This window comes from Leucopleurus acutus (assembly GCF_964270905.1).
Source record: "Leucopleurus acutus genome assembly, chromosome: 7".
Taxonomy (NCBI): Eukaryota; Metazoa; Chordata; class Mammalia; order Artiodactyla; family Delphinidae; genus Leucopleurus; species Leucopleurus acutus.
This window is the reverse complement of record NC_139150.1, coordinates 24,257,290-24,274,691: the sequence shown is the minus strand read 5'-3', so window position 1 is coordinate 24,274,691 and position 17,402 is coordinate 24,257,290. Positions and strand designations below refer to the sequence as shown.

Below are 17,402 nucleotides of genomic sequence, written 5' to 3'. Positions count from 1 at the left end.
AAATCTTACAGAGAATATGCCATGCTAATAAAAATGGTTCTTTACCAAAATCTCCCGTGTCCCTGGCTCACCCAGCTGCTTCTCCTCACTAAAAGTGGAAGTAGGATGAGTAAAAAGCGACAGCAAGGTTAAGTGAAAAAGGCAGAGTGCAAAACTGTATACTTTAGTATGTTTACTTAAAATTTTTGAAAAAAGAACAACAACCCTATATCTTCATCATGATTAAAACTTTTAAAATGTTGCTTAATATGTGCAAGAGCTAAAAAAAGAATGAGGAAAAATGAACAGATGTCTTATGACTGTGGATGCATCTTTGACTTTTAAAAAATGATGTAAAGGAAAAACTACTAAAGGGCCTAGCTATGAACAGAGCCTTCCAAGCAGACTCCCGTGAATCCTGTTTCTGTGGCTTCACTGATCCTAGCATTAAGGCAATATTCCGAGCAGAAAAGGCAATCCTAAACAAACTGCTAATGAGATGTTTACTGGTTCTTTCTTGAATTGTACCAATTTGCTGGCCGACTGCTGTTTGAAATTACGAGCTCTTGATTGACAATTTTGTTAAAAGTAGAATAAGGACTTAGAGGTATGAATTTACAGAATAAACAAGCTAAGGGCTGACTTAATACTCCACTGTTACTTAACAGATTCTAACTAGCCTAGCTTTTTCTAGAGCACATGTGCTGGCTCCCCAATGAGACTAGCAAAACCCCACAGGCAGTGATCGTGTGTGACAGGCCTCCATTCACAGCACTTAATAAGCCATTTTCTGCTTAGTTGCTCAAAGCTGACTCATAGATTACCTGATGTTTGGAACTGGGGATGGAAGTTAACATTCTTGTTAAAGAATAACTGAAATTTAACTATTATAGCCCATATTCCAATTTATCACTTTCATCTTTTTAATGTGTAAAATACATAAATTAGATGCATTTAATCAGGTTTTTTAATTAATTTACAACACAGTAAAACAAAAATTTTCTTACCTTTGAAGCTGTGAGAAGCATCATTGTACACTTTTCAAGAACTGCCCTAGCTGCTGCCATTTTTGCCTTTTTCTTTTCATCTTTCAAATCCTAAACATGGAATAAAACCACTGAGCAGTCTAGGATCATGTAAACAACTCAATTTTTTGAGAAATAATTTACTCCATAATAGCAATACTCAACAATTAAGTAACACTGTTTTAAAAAAGTGACAAAGTAGAAAAAAACCCAGAATAAATGTTTTATAAAATGTCACCACTTCAATGTAAATATATCAACACAATAGAGTAGAAAGAAACAGCTGCCCTTACTAAGGGCAGCACAGCCAGGAACTGAGACCTAGGGAGAGGCTGCCATGTGGCTCATGTTCTGGTGGCCTGCACACCTGACATTCTGCCATGTAAACACACCTCACTCCCAACCAGAAACAACCATCCTATGCTTTACTTAATTAAAAGCGACTTATTTACTGAGCATTTGTGGACTATTATTTCCTTCAAAATAGACACTTAAAGCCAACTCTTTCAGGGATCATGTCTGATTAATCCCGTCTAAGTGCATATTCATCTCAAGTTTTTTGTTGTTGTTGTTGTTGTTTTAATCCTAAACTTAGCCAATATGCTGCTCTAAAATGTTCTTAAGATGTTTCTTGGGCATATAATTTTCCCCAACTAGAATATAAACTCTGAAGTAGGCACTGTATTTGGGTTTGTTTTTTTCATTTGGTTTCTCTTCATATAGCCCTTGATATGAATGTGTGCTATCACAGAAGATCTCCAAATATTGCTGATTAAATCTACAACCAAATACTCTCATAATAGTTTGGTAACCATCTAAATCAGGGGTCAGCAAAAAATTTTCAATAGAAGGCCAGATAATAAATTTTTGAGGCTTTCTGGTTCATTTGGTCTCTGAAACAACTACTTAATTTTGCCAGTGTCTCATGAAAGCTACCCTAGACAATACATAAACAAATTAGTATGGGTGTGTTCCAATAACTTTACTTATGGATGATGAAATCTGGATTACATAAAATTTTCACCTGTCATATTAGTCAATTTTTTTTCTCACTTGTCAGTTGGATGAAAAGGCTTTTCTTACAAATAACAAGGACCTAAAGTATGAAAGTGATTTCCTTTTATTTGTTTTAATAAATGGGAGTGGATTCAAAGTTACCCCTGTAATAATATCACTCTCATTTACTTGCATCCCAATACAGCTTTCTTTAATAGGAAAGAAAGAAGCAAAGTTACATCTAGTAAATGAGAAACTGCAAAAAACTCCAAAGCTAATTCAGGTCACAAGGTAACATTCCAAAGGACTGTATCCTACGTGTGATTATCATCCATTAGGAGCATCTTTCAAAAAAAGGTTGAGGGCTTCCCTGGTGGCGCAGCGGTTGAGAGTCCAACTGCCAATGCAGGGGACATGGGTTCGTGCCCCGGTCCGGGAAGATCCCACATGCCACAGAGCGGCTGGGCCCCTGAGCCATGGCCGCTGAGACTGCGTGTCCGTAGCCTGTGCTCCGCAACGGGACAGGCCACAGCAGTGAGAGGCCCACGTACCGCAAAAAAAAAAAATAAAATAAAAAATAAAGGTTGAGGTCACTTCTAAAATTTCCATCCATTCCTTGTCTTTAACATACTGGACAGGACTTCTAGCAAAAAAACCTGTGGGTCTAGTTGACAATGCATCAAGTGTGTATACATAACACTTGTAAGCCATACATTACACCACAGATTGTATGGTGATAGCAAGTGATCCAAAAAGGTGGCATCTCAATCTGTTAGAGGGCTGGTCCACAGGACAAAACATAGGCCTCATTAAACCCAGATGTCCAAGAAGCACTAAGTGAAGCATATAATCCAGCCTGCCACTTTCCAGGCCAATACCCACCTTCCAACTCCAGCTACAACCAGGAAAGTTCACACCCCAAACCATGGCCTATGGGACTATACCAAAGCATCTCAAGAAGTGATCAATTATATATTTAACTTGACAGGATAAATACATGCACAAGTACCCCAACAACAAGAAAAAGTCAATCCTGGATTTGACATGGTTTTCCACCTCCCTAAACTTCAGAACTTACAGTCTGAATTGGGGAACAGACCCACAAAGACCTAATATCATGGTGCGGTTTGAAAACTACAGGCTTTAGAATCAGACATAATTGAGTTCAACCTGCTAGAAAAGTGACCTTGGGAAACTTTATTATCTTCTCAAGTTCAGTTTCCTCACGTGTGAAACAGTAATAACAATATCTACCTTACACGGATGTTCTGAGAATTAAATGAAATCATGAATATTAAGTAGCTAACATATAGCCAATGCAAATCACCCAATGCTTGGGTTATTACTATTAATCTAATATAGAACAATTATAGAAAGATATAATAACAGAATAATATATAACAAATTACAAAAAGAATAATAAGAGATATATAACAAAATACTATCAGGATATGTATGATGACTCATTTATTTGCCTGAGCCCTTGTAGAAGAGTCAAATGGAAAGTTCTGTGAAAGAGGAAGTACTTGAATTGGGGCTTGAAGGCAAGTATGACCTTTCCCAGTGTGTGAGGTGGGAAAATATTTAACTGTTATCTGTGAGCAAAAAAAGGCATACAGATCTATTTACTTTATCCTGGCTTATTCATGAAAGGCTTTCAAGAGCAAGGTTATAGATTTAATAAGCAAAAAAAAACAACCCAAATGATCACAAAGATCACACCTCTATCCAAATTGAAAAGTATAAATGTATTTCAAGATTTTGTAAACACATACATTTTGTCTATCTCCAGTAAGATGTGCAAACTCCACCATTTCATTTCCAAATTGACTGAATATTTGGACAAACTCTTGAAAGTTGTTCACTTTCTCCAGTCTTTCCATAGTTGCAAGAACCTGCAAAACAGACATTATTTTATTATCAGGTTTAGATGTGAAAGAGACTGAGACATCAAACCTGAGCCAAGAGAGGAACAAAAGAGAAGTTCTAAATTCTAGGGGGAAGTTGAGAAAGAGTCCGAGGAAAAGACAGAGAAGAAAGGACTCAGAGAAGTAGATGCAGATTCAAAGGTTAGAATCATCTAGGGAATGATTTCTTTTTAGGATGGGAAGACTTGGGCTTACTTGAAAATTAAAGGAAAAAGTAAAGGAAATGACTAAATATGCAAGAGATCATTTATGCAGCAAGGTCTGGAGAAGGCGGGAACGTGCAGGACTAAGGTAATCAAATCTTCATAGATGTAGGAGGCGGATGAGGATAAAAGATGATACACAGAAGCTTTAAGGTTCAGTGAACCAGAACTGGGGGAACCCCATCCTCCTCAGAAAAGTGGAAGGAAGGTCACCCGCATAGTAAGGAGTGGAAAGGGCGATTAGGGACTTCAAGAGTAGGAAAAGTTTGCATCAGTCAGAAACTGCCTGTGGTGAATCAGTTAATTGCCAAGAAGCTTTGGGCAGCCAGGAGTAGATAGAGAGCATGTTTGTAACACAGCCAACAGAGAACGTTATGTATTTTCTTGATATTTAGAAGTAAAGTAAATAGATGTGAGACATATTTTCAAATACTTTTCTCTAAAATAACAGTACTGGATTAGTTTTAGTCAGACCAAGATAGGTAAGGAAAACACAGCCTGTGTTTACTTATTTTTAATGAGGATATGATGGATATTTGGCATGTTAATCTGCCCCAGCAGCTCAGGAAGCCTAGGCAATTAACATAGATAAGGCAGATTGCCACCACTGAGCAGAACCTCCGTCTTCCAAAGAGAGGAAGGTTTGTTCCTATTCCTCTAGCACTGTCCGATTCACCTCTCCAATTTCTTTTTCTCTTTAAACTTACACTTTTCAATTCACTCAATACTAGCCAGGTAGTTTTGTCCTCAGATCAGTGGGAGGATCCCTTCCCTGGCTGACTGCCCTCCGCTTTGCCTAGGGGATTATCCAGGGAAAGAAGTGATTGGGACTTCCCTAGTGGTCCAGTGGGTAAGATTCCGCGCTCCCAATGCAGGGGGCCCGGGTTCATCCCTGGTCAGGGAAATAGATCCCGCATGCATGCCGCAACTAAGAGTTTGCGTGCCACAACTAAGAGGTCCACAAGCCACAACTAAAAGATCCCACATGCCACAACGAAGATCCCGCCTGCCACAACTAAGACTCGCAGCTAAATAAATAAATAAATAAATAAATAAATAATTGTACACACCCTGGCTTCCCCGTTGACGAAGAAGCATGGCCATTATCTGAGAGACTGAAAGAAGTCTAGACTGGAAGAGTTAAAATCTATTCTCTAAATTTTATGATTATTAAGTAATATTTAGGAACTTTGTATACAGAAATTTTATAATGTGGATAATTGTGGTTTCAGGTAATTGAGCTTTTTCTGAAGCATATAAATCGTTACTGTCTGACTTGGGGGAAAAAAGGCACTGAGGAATTCAGTTTTGTTTTTTTTTTTTTTTTTTTTTTGCGGTTCGCGGGCCTCTCACTGCTGTGGACTCTCCCGTTGCGGAGCACAGGCTCCGGACGCGCAGGCTCAGCGGCCATGGCTCACGGGCCCAGCCGCTCCGTGGCATGTGGGATCTTCCCGGACTGGGGCATGAACCCATGTCCCCTGCATTGGCAGGCGGACTCTCAACCACTGCGCCACCAGGGAAGCCCGGAATTCAGTATTTTTATCAGCTAGGTTTCTACTACATACATTGTCATGGTGTTCAGCTTTTCTTCCCACATTTGTACACATGAAAAGTTTTCACCAATAAACCTCAACAAGTAGATAATGGTTTTCTGAAAAGAAATGTTATTTGCATTCAAAAGTTTGAGCCCAGTATATACATTTAGGAATTACAGGTATAGATGAAGCATCACTTTTAAACTTTAGACAATTAGAATAATAAACAATTAAAACAGATAAGCATTGCTGAATTACCTGCAGTTAACCTAAAAAAAAAAAGAAATAACTTTTTGAACAACCCTGAAAGACACAAGTAGAAACATTAGAAAGGTAAGTACCTTATTTCTTGACCTTATTATCTGCTTAATGACTACTCGGTCTGCCAGCAATAACACTTTTGTCACTGAAGAAAGAAGTAATCTTGCAGCTTTTATAACTCCTGTTTTATCTGTAAAAATTGTGATCTGGCCATCAGATTCTGGACGATTCAAGCTGCTCATATCTGTAAGCGCTGCAATTGTTTCTCCTAAGAAGAAAGGCAAAGGGTGGGGGGTGGGGGGTTAAACTGGGAATAAGTCACACAAATTAAAATCCAGACTTTAATCTTTAAGGTAATGTGCTCAATGGGCAGAAACTCAACTTCGGAGTCTTATTTCAGGAATAAGAAATAGCTTCTTCTTGATGAACCTAAGGATTGTCATATAAGGTTTTCTATTGGCAAAATAATGGTACATTCCTAAGAATTGTGAAAAACTGTTACACTCATCGAGTTTGAAAAATATTATAACTTTTGTTTCCAGCGGTACGGCAAACTACATGATCCCCAAAGCCTCCTGCTCTATAAGGTCAAGAAAGAGAGATCCCAGGAACCAATAACCAAGGAAGAACCTAAAAGCAGAGAAGTAAGCAGCTGCCCAGGCTTTGGCTAGGGCTGAGGGGGTAGAGGGAGCATCAGGGGGGCAGGGGTGGGGGTGAGTGTCACTGCCCATCTCCACAACCTGAAGGGGTTTGGGTTTTTATGGATATGCAGGGAGAGAAGACAAGACTTTGGGCCTCAGCAGGAGACATCCTCAGTGAAAAGTGGGCCTAGAAAAAACATCCCTCGGGCTTCCCTGGTGGCGCAGTGGTTGAGAGTCCGCCTGCCGATGCAGGGGACACGGGTTCGTGTCCCGGTCCGGGAAGATCCCACATGCCGCAGAGCGGCTGGGCCCGTGAGCCATGGCCGCTGGGCCTGCGCATCCGGAGCCTGTGCTCCGCAACGGGAGAGGCCACAACAGTGAGAGGCCCGCGAACCGCCAAAAAAAAAAAGTCTCTTCTTCATTGTTGCTATGAAAATCTTTTGATTTCTATAATAGCAATTATCCATCAATAAAACAATTCAAATATTTCTTGTCTCCCCAAATTAAACCAGACTGTAACTTTTCCCCAAACCTTACTGTTTAAATTTAAAAGTTTAAAAAAATAAACTTTTCATCATCTTGTAATGTTCAAGATCATTTTTAAGTCGTAAATAAGTCTGAGTACATAATGGATTGATTTTCTCACAAAAGCCCTCTTGTCAGTATTATTACATACACCCAAGAGGTTAAGGATCTCGAGAAAAATTATCTGAATTTTAATGGACACATCACAAGGTATGACATAATGAGTCAGGATTCAGGAAGATTAGTCTGATAGAAGCATATAAAATGGACTAGAAAGGAGAGATTCAGAGCCAGGCTACTAACCAGGCAGCTATTTTAATTGTGAGTGTGAAGCAGTAAGGAACTTACTAGGATGACAGCCATAGGAATATAAAAAAGATGATTCGGGAGATACTGAGGGAACAAAATATAAAATTAGGACCTTAACAGTGATACGAAGGAAAGGAAAAGTGAAAAAAATGGCTTCACTTAAAAAAGTCAGAAGGGCATGGGAAGGGAGATGATAAATTTAGTTTCAGACAATCGGAATTTGAAATGATACAGGAAAACCCAAAAGATAAGCCATCACATATGGAGTGGTTACATAACATGACAACAGCTGAAGTTCTACTAACAGACGAAGTCCGTGGTAGCCAGCCTCCAACATGGCTCCCAATGGTCCCCACCTCCTGGTATTTTCATCCTTGTGTTCTCTCCTCCCACAGGATACCAGGCTTGGTATGGCAGAAGTGACAGTATGCTACACCCAACCTTAGGTTGTTAAGAGACTCTGAGGTTGCCATCTTGGTTGCTCTCTCTGAGGGAAGCCATTTACCATGTTGCACGCAGCCACTACTGCAGAGAGGTATACATGGGGAGAATCGGAGGCCTCTGGTCAAGAGCCAGCAAAAATGTGAAGCTTGCCAATAACCAAGAGAGGGAGCTTGAAAGCAGATCCTGCAGTCCAGCCAAACCTGCAGGCCCAGCCAACACCCTGAGTGCAACCTCATGAGAGACGCTGACCCAGAACCAGCTGGTTAAACTACTCCCTGATTTCTGATCCTCAGAAACTATGTGAGGGAATAAAATGTTTGTGGTTTTAAGTTGCTAAGTTTGGGTTAATATGTTACACAGCAATAGGTAACTAATACAAAGTTTATATAGCAAATATGAAGAGAAAAAAGAGGTTAGAATTAAACTTTAACGTACAGAGAAAGGAGCAAGAGGAAAAGTATCACTTTGTAATAGCAAGAAGTATAAAAATGCTTCCTCTGCACCCCTGGAAAATGTTACTTTTTCCAGTAGCTCTCAGTCATCAAAGATATTACATACGAGCTTGCCCATATGGCGTTATTTAACCTTTCCTTTTTCTGACTAAACCCCAGGCATTTAGCCCTAAGTATGTGGGACGGTAACATTTGGTTAACTCCACCAACAAAGTTAAATGCTTCCTTAACATTATAAAGTTGTTCCAAGTATAGACTGTTCAGAAACTAGTCCCCTGGAAAAGTCACAAAGCTGCCTTATAGTTTCATGGTTGTCATTTTTTAACTTGTTATATGTAACTAGTTAGTGTTATGTCTTAAAGCAAAAACTCAAAGTCGGCCAAATACAAATATTTATTGAGTGCCCACAGAAAATGTAAAACTTGACTAGAAGCCAAGTAAAAAGTAAAAACAGTTGCGGGGTGGACAAAATGGGTGGACTCAAAAGGTACAAACTTCTAGTTATAAGCTAAATAAGTCATGGAATGTAATGCACAGCCTGGCAACCATAGTTAATAATACTGTATTGCATATTTGAAAGTTGCTATAGAGTAAATCTTAAGTTCTCACTGCAAGAAAAAAAAATCTTGTAACTATGTGTGAATGTTAACTAGACCTACTGTGGTGATCATTTCACAATATATACAAATATCTAATCATTACATTGTATACCTGAAACTAATAAAATGTTGTGTGTCAAATATACCTCAATTAGAAAAAAAGTAAAAACACAATGCAAAAGTTCAACACAGGGAATGAATAGTTAGAAATAATCATTACAATGACAACTAATATTTATTGAGCACTTTCTATGTGCCAAATGCATACATGCATTATGTCAAAACACTGCTATAAACACTAACAATATCCCCACTTTATAGATTAGAAAACTGAGGTTTAAAAAAGTTTAGTAGCTTGCCCAATATCACACTGCTAGCAAGTGGAAGAGTTGGGATTGACTCCAAAGCCACAGTTCTTTATCAGTACTTTACATTATTCCCCTCAAGTGAATATTAAATGGTCCAAAGGAGAAAATGACTACTATGAGCTGAGTGGGCTAGAAACATTCCAGGAGTGACTTAAGTCTTAAATTTGTATATGTTAAGAGAAAATAAGGCTTCCATATCCTACAACTCCAGGAGGCACCATTCTCATTATATTATCTGAGTGACTGTAAGAGGCAGTTCTCAAGAAGGGAAAGGGCACTTCACGTGAGAAGAGACAACAGGAGCAGCCCATGACACCAGACAGCATCCAAAAGACACCTGCATGGAGCTCCTAGGCTTACAGGACTTGCAGGGCAGCACAGTCTACTGGAGCTGGGGTAGGTGTACACATCCTCTTCTCACCTTACACTGAGCACAGTGACATGCTACGAAGCCGATAAGGTGAGGACTCAGGCTGCCCTTTCTTTTAAAAACCCTTACTCTTGCTTTAATTAAGGGTCTGCTTAAGAAACAGTAACATGAAAAACATCTCTACGTTTTCTGTTGAATTGTCCACGGCATTATGTAATAATGTCTCTTGTATAAGTGCCCACACAATTTAGTTCCAGGAAAAAAAGTCACTTTCCTCTTGACAGCTGGTTTGTTTCCTTTCAACAAACAATGAGAATTATATAACCCCTTCTTTCCCACATTTCTTGTCTTGCTTTCCAGGAAGTACAAAGATAAATTTCATGTTTAATTAGAGTAACAATGTTGGCCAAAGTTTCTAGTATATTTATTTTCATCTCCTATTTTAATGGGTTTATTAAACATATGTTTAATTGTTAACTATTTTACATCTCTCTCTCTCTCTCTCTTTTTTTTTTTTTTGGCTACACCCTACGGCTTGCAGGATCTTAGTTCCCCGACCAGGGATTGCACCCGGGCCACAGCAGTGAAAGCACCGAGTCCTAACCACTGCACCGCCAGGAAATTCCCTTAAATCTCTTTTAATATGTAGGTAAAACATAAATTATGAATAGAATAAGGCCATCCCCCTTCCCTACATAAAATCTATTCTATATCTTAGTGATGGCTAGAAACCCAAGAGTCAAGTCAGAATCCTCCCTTTGCTTTAGCCAATAACCAAGTTCTATCATTTAATCATCTCAGTGAATATTTAGTGTACTCTTTCTGGTTTTCATATCCCTAACACACTGTCTTGGTTTAGCCTGGTTTACTGGAAAAGCTTCCACATTAATCTCTCTGCCTTTAGTCTCAACTCTCTCTCAGTCAACCCTCATTTGTTCATTTCCTCCGTACTACCAGAAAGATTTCTAACACAAATTTATTGTCTTTCAGCTGGCCCCAAATTCCTCAATCTATCAAGTATAGAATAGTACCTGAAGTCATTCATATAACATTAGGGCCATGTATTGCCTGGTTGGCCCCTCCACATTACTTGGCCTTATCTCACCCACTCCCTTCCCCCCATGATGACCCTCCAAACATACCTGCTCCTCTCTCAGGGTTGCCCATCTCAATTAAGAGCACCACCATTTACCCATCAAACCTTGGAGTTATCCATGACTCTTCTTCCCATCACATCCCACATCCAAACTATCAGCAAATCCTACCAGCTCCACCTTTTCAATATAACCAAACGCAACTCCTTTTCACCACCTCAAGTGCTATCACTGGGTCTAAGTCACCATCGTCTATCACCTGAACCACTACAACAGCCTCCTAACTGGTCTCTGATTTCACCCCCATACCTCCTAAAATCTATTCTCCCTACAGCAGCCACCAGGGATCCTTTTAAAATATAAATGAGATTATGTCACCATCCTGCACAAAACCTTCCACTAGCCCCACTGTGACACTTAGAACACGGCCCAAAGTTCCTATCTTTGCCTAGAAAGCCATACCTGTTCTTGCTCTTCTCCTTGCCTGGAATGTCCTTCCCCCAGATATTCATATAGTTGGGGTCCTCACTTCACTGCAGTCTCTGCTTCAGTGTTACTTCCTTAGAGAGATTTCCTGACTCCACCCCCCGATTTCAGTAGTTCTCAACTAGGGGGGGCCATTTTGATCCCTCAGAGGACATTTGGCAATGTCAAGACATTTTTGGCTGTCACAATGGGGGAAGAAGGGATTTACAGGCATCTGATAGGTAGAAGTTAGGGACTGTACAATGCTCGGGGCAGCCCGCACCCCCAACAAAGAATTATCAAGCCCAAAATGTCAACGGCATCAAAGTCGAAAAACCCTGCCCTCCCTAAAATATACCTCCTTTGGTCTCCTAACCCTTATTCTGCTTTACCATTTTCCCCACGGTGACTGTCGCCACCTGTCCTTACGCACACATCTATTTATTCATTTGTTTATGGTCTCCCTCACTAGAATGCAAGCTCCACGAGGGCAGACTATATACTGATTTCTATGGGGCTATATCCCTCTGGTCTAGAAGAATGCCTGGCATATGGCCAGCACTGAGTAAATATTTATTTAAAGAATAGGTGGATAAATGACACTTTAACAAAGCTGAATTATCTGTATCCGTCAAAACTCCCCAGGTTCTCTCAAACTTCTATGCCACCAGTTATAGACTTGTGAGACATCAGGAAATCTGAAGTCAGATTTGTCTGCTGTAGAGACAGGAACAGCCTTATTTTTATTTCCATTTCCTACATGATGGCAAATAGGCTAATATGCTCCTTGACAGTAGAGTCCATGCCTCATGTTCCTTCTATACCTCTTGCATTCAACGGCTGATGGCCAGGATGGTGGGCTTCTCCCCTGCCCAGTGAAAGAATTCAATGTTTCAGATTTAGGACTTAATCCAAGAGAAATTCAATATTCCTGGATGCTAATCTAGGGCTTTAATGACCCAGGCATCAGTAATAAAAGGGCTAAAACACAGTACACATCTTTACTCAAAATAAGACAATAATTTGTCATGATATGCAAAGCAATAAAATTCGTATAAATAGGCTTTAACATACCTGCTTGTTTAGCTTCAATACAGGCAATATTTATTTCTTCTTTCAAGTCCCAGTTTTCATTGGCTATAGCTTCCCCTACTTTAACAAATCTTCCAACTGCCAAGTTTACGGCTTGTCCTACACGCTGAATTGCTTGCAGAGTTTTATCAGACTTTTTGGTATTATCTTTATGATTAATAAGTGTGGTGATCTAAAAATAAAAGATAAAAGCAACCTGCTTAAATTTTATCTCAATACTTTTTTTTAAAGCTGTATCACAATGGCCAAGAAAATTAAGCCCAGCATACCACACTAGCCTAATACACTAAATTAATTGATAGTTTTAATGCTTCAACCCAAAGACAACGAGCAAATCGTCTTGCAACCCTCCTGAGGACAACATTTCCATTAATAACAATTCTAAGTTTACCTGAGGGCAGTTATCCAGGGCACAAAGTTCTATAAGCCCTCCAGACATTTCAACAAATCTTAAAGACAGGAGAAAAGTAGGAGAAGGTGGATCATTACATTCAAAGAATCCACATAAAACCAAAGCACATCAGGTCTAGATTCCTCTACTGTGACTTGAGCTACTGCGAGAGCAGAGACAGCATCTTCTTCACCGCGCATTCCACTCCACTGCCTAGCACAGTGTGTAGGTTGTACAAAATGGTACATGAACCATACTTGTTTACACTCTAGAAGGACCACTATAATCTATGTTTTATACTTCTCTCAGTTTTGTTGCAGACTCAAAGTAAATGAAATACCAAGACCTTTAACACTTGACTCCAGGCCCTGAAATAAAATATAAAAGGTGACAAGTTAAGCTGGTTGAAACAAATACAAATCTTCAAAATGTCCTAGAAAATCAGTACCTGAACTATAGTGACATATGAAAATATTTAAAGAATGTTACATGAAAAATATAAATCCCAAATGGTACATGTCCATTGTGTATAACTTTGAAATGATTTATATAAATATATTAACAAAGACCAGAATAGTGAATTAAGAGAAGAGGAAGGGACTTGCCCTTTGAGTGGCAACTACGTGCCAAGCACTTTATGTGTTATGGTATTAATAATTTAGAGTCAGGAAGGCCTGGGTTTGAGCCTTGGCTCTGCCATTACTAACTAAATGACCTAGGGGAAGGTACTTAACCTCTCTAAATTTCCTCATCTATAATATTATCTTCCAAATTTTGAAAATTTCCTAGAATCCAGGTCCTGAGGATGCATCACTGAACAAGACTAACACAATCCTGCCCTTATTCTGTTTACAGTCTATCAAAATAACAATAATCCAATTGTACAAAATATATTTGTTGCACACCTATCATATGTCAAACAAAATTCTAGGCAATGATGAAACAGCAATGAACAAGGAAGAAAAGGCCCATATTCTCATGGACCTTACATTCTAGTGGGGTGAGGGGAGACAAAATAATTACACACATAGGTTAAAAAAAAATTAATGTAAATGCTATGCAAAATATTAAAATAGGACAATGTGATAGAAAGTATCTGTGTAGCTACCTGAGATTAGTTGATCTTCCTTCCATGAAGGAAGTGGGATTGCTGGATCATATGGTAGTTCTATTTTTTAAATTTTTTGAGGAATCTTCATACTCTTTTCTGTAGTGGCTGCACCAACTTACATTCCCACCAACAGTGCACAAGCATTCTCTTTTCTCCACATCCCCACCATCACTTATCTCATCTTTCTGATGACAGTCAATTTTAACAGATGTGAGGTAATATCTCATTGTAGTTTTGACTTGAATTTCCCTGGTGATTGGTGATTTTAAGCATTTTTTCATGTACCTGTTGGCCATCTGTATGTCTTTTGAAAAATGTCTATTCAGTTCCTCTGCTCATTTTTAAATCAGATTGTTTGCTGTACAGAAGCTTTTTAGACTGATGTAGTCCAACTTGTCCATTTTTGCTTTTGTTACTTGTGCTTTTGATGTCATATCCCAAAATCATTGCCAAGACCAATGTCAAGGAGATTTTTTCCCTATGTTTTTGTCTAGGAGTTTTATGGCTTTGGGTCTTACACTTAAGTCTTTAATCCATTTCAAGTTAATTTTTGTGAGTGGTATAAGATAAGGGTCCCATTTCATTCTTTTACATGGGATTATCCAGTTTTCCCAAATCATTTATGGAAGAAGCTATCCTTTACCCATTGAGTATTCTTGGCTCCCTTGTCAAATATTAGTTTACTATGTATGCATGGGCTCTGGATTTTGTTCCAGTGGACCATGTGTCTATTTTAATGCCGGTCCCATACTGTTTAATTACTATAGCTTTGTAGTATAGTTTGAAATCAGGAAGTGTGATGCCTCCAGCTTTTTTCCTGTTTCTCAGGATGTCTTGGCTAGTTGGGGTCTTGGTGCTTCCATACAAATTTCAGGATTGTTTTTCTATTTCTGTTAAAAATGCCATTGCAATTTTGATAGGAATTGCACTGAAGCTATAGATAGCTTTGGGTAGTATGGACATTTTAATACTAATTCTCCTGACCTATGAACATGGCTTATCTTTCCATTTACTTGTGTCTTCTTCAATTTCTTTCATCAAAGTTTTAGAGTGTTCAATGTACTGATCTTTCACCTCCTTGGTTAAATTTATTCTTAAGTATTTTATCATTTTTGATGCTATTGTAAATGGTACCATTTTATTTCTTTTTCAGATACTTTGTTTTTAGTGTATAGAAACACAACACCAATTTCTGCATGTTGATTTTTTTAGCCTGCAACTTTAGGAATTTGTTTATTAGTTCTGACAGTTTTTTGGTGGAGTCTTTAGGATTTCCATATATATAAGATCATGTTATCTGCAAATGGAGATAATTTTACTTCTTCCTTTCTGACTTTGATGCCTTTTATGCCTTTTTGTTGCCTGACTGCTCTGGCTAACACTTCCAGTACTATATTGAATAGGAGTGGTGAGAATGGACACCCTTGTCTCGTTCCTGACATTAAAGAAAAAGCTTTCAACATTTCACTGTTGAGAATGATGTTAGCTGTGAGCTTATAATATATGGCCTTTATTATGTTGAGGTACATTCTTTATATATTCAATCATGAAAGAATGTTAAATTTTGTCAGATGCTTTTTCTGCACGTATTGGGATGATTATTTAATTTTTCCTTCATTTAATTAATGTGGTGTATCACATTTATTGATTTGCGTATATTGAACCATCCTTGCGACCCAGGGATAAATCCCACTTGATCACGGTGTATGATCCATTTAATGTGCTACTGAATTCAGTTTGCTAGTATTTTGTTAATAATTTTTGCATCTGTATTCATCAGGGATATTGGCCTATAGTTTTTTGCTGTTGTCGTTTTGGTTTGGTTTTTTCCCTTATAGTGTCCTTATCTGGTTTTGGTATCAGGATAACGCTGGCAGAGACCACACTTTTAAGTACTACATTATAATGCCCCACAAAATCCCAATGAAATAGGTATTAATATCACCCCCATTTCAGAAATGAGAAAACTAGACAGCATGGAGAGTAAGGAAATTAGACATCAAGAAGAGTAGGAGATTTAAGATTTAAATCCAGATACTCTGACTCAAGAGCCTAGCCTCTTCACCACTTAGCCAACCTGACTTCCCTGCCTCTGACTTCTCAACTGACAAGTGGATTAAAGAAAATGATGTGGTATCATATTTAACATAGTACCCAGTTTAAGTACTCAGAGGCATATTATCATTAGCTCTCTTATTTAATCCTTACATACTATTCAAGATAAGAAAACTGAGGCTGAGTGAAATTAAGTACTTGGCTTACACAGCTAAGAAGCGGCCTAGTTTAGAATTTGAACCCAGGTTTATCTGACACCAAAGTCCACCCCATACTCTTTCCTTTAGTGGAGCTTTTCAATCTTCCTGGGTTTTTTGAGTGTTTTTGTTTTTAGAGGGAAAAATACTTTCTTCAAGATAAAATATTACCTAAAATTACTAGGTAGTCCATCAAAGAAGTGTTTCTATGGTTGAATTTTGAGGATAACTATGGGTTATGGGAAGCAGGGAAACAAATATGAATAGTATGAGCACCAGCTTAGTCCTTCTCCACACCTGATACATCCTAGGGAACTCTTAGTATCACCTGGAGAACAGAGAACTTGACCACCACTGACTGTTCCAAACAACCATGTTGCAAGAAACTCTGGAGAAAAGTTTAAGTTGTTTTTATTAAATCCTTTATAAAGTTTAGACTTTTCAATTGTAAAGAAAAGATCCTGCAATTAGGCTAAAATACCAACTATTGTTCAGTTCTGAAACACACATTTTGCTTTCACTACAAGCATCCTCCCCAGTGCATAATTAGGTGTGGCTATCTTCCTTTTACTCAAAGCACTCTGCAAAATATTCAGTCCAAATACAGGTATGCATTTCAAATTGAATTTGGAGGAGCCAAGTCAATTTATAAAATTTCTTATTAAAAGGTCTATGTATGGGACTTCCCTGGTGGTGCAGTAGCTAAGAATCCACCTGCCAATGCAGGGGACACAGATTCAAGCCCTGGTCCGGCTTGACCACAACAACTGAGCCTACGCTCTAAAGCCCGCAAGCCACAACTACTGAGCCCACGTGCCACAACTACTGAAGCCCGTGCACCTAGAGCCCGTGCTCTGCAACAAGAGAAGCCACCACAATGAAAAGCTCGCGTGCCACAACGAAGAGTAGCCCCTGCTCACCGCAACTAGAGAAAGCCCGCACACAGCAATGAAGACCCAACACAGCCAAAAATAAATAAATAAAATAAATAAATTTATACACAAAAAAGGTCTATATATGTCCTAAAATTATTTTCAAACTTTTTAAAAGGGAGATCCAAAAAGTTATACATGTTGATTTTTTTTAAAAACGGGAAGGGGTAATATAGGAAAGCCCTAAGAAATAAAAGTGACCCATAATCCCACTACCTTGTGAGCAACTTGGCATAGTTCTTTTCAGTCTTGCTTTCTACATAGACATACTTAAACACAGTTTAACAAAAGTGAGACCAAACTTCCATTTCCTTATCAAGCAAAAAATAAAACTAGTTAACATTTAACATTAAGCACAACAGCAAACGCTATCTGATGTGCTTTACATGTACTGATTTAATCAATGCTTACATCTCTGTGAGGTAGATAC

General features: G+C 38.6%; 1 protein-coding gene across 1 annotated transcript in view; it reads right to left on the bottom strand.

Moving 5' to 3' along the window:
• LOC309964120 (alpha-catulin) overlaps window positions 1–17,402 on the bottom strand; it is a 59,055-nt gene that overhangs the window by 29,581 nt on the left and 12,072 nt on the right. Inside the window, exons 2-5 of the mRNA XM_082842809.1 lie at window positions 12,269–12,458; window positions 6,008–6,195; window positions 3,776–3,895; window positions 987–1,076 (exon numbers count right to left, since the gene is read on the bottom strand). Coding sequence (XP_082698935.1) covers window positions 987–1,076; window positions 3,776–3,895; window positions 6,008–6,195; window positions 12,269–12,458 — 588 coding nt within the window. The remainder of the gene's footprint in view (window positions 1–986; window positions 1,077–3,775; window positions 3,896–6,007; window positions 6,196–12,268; window positions 12,459–17,402) is intronic.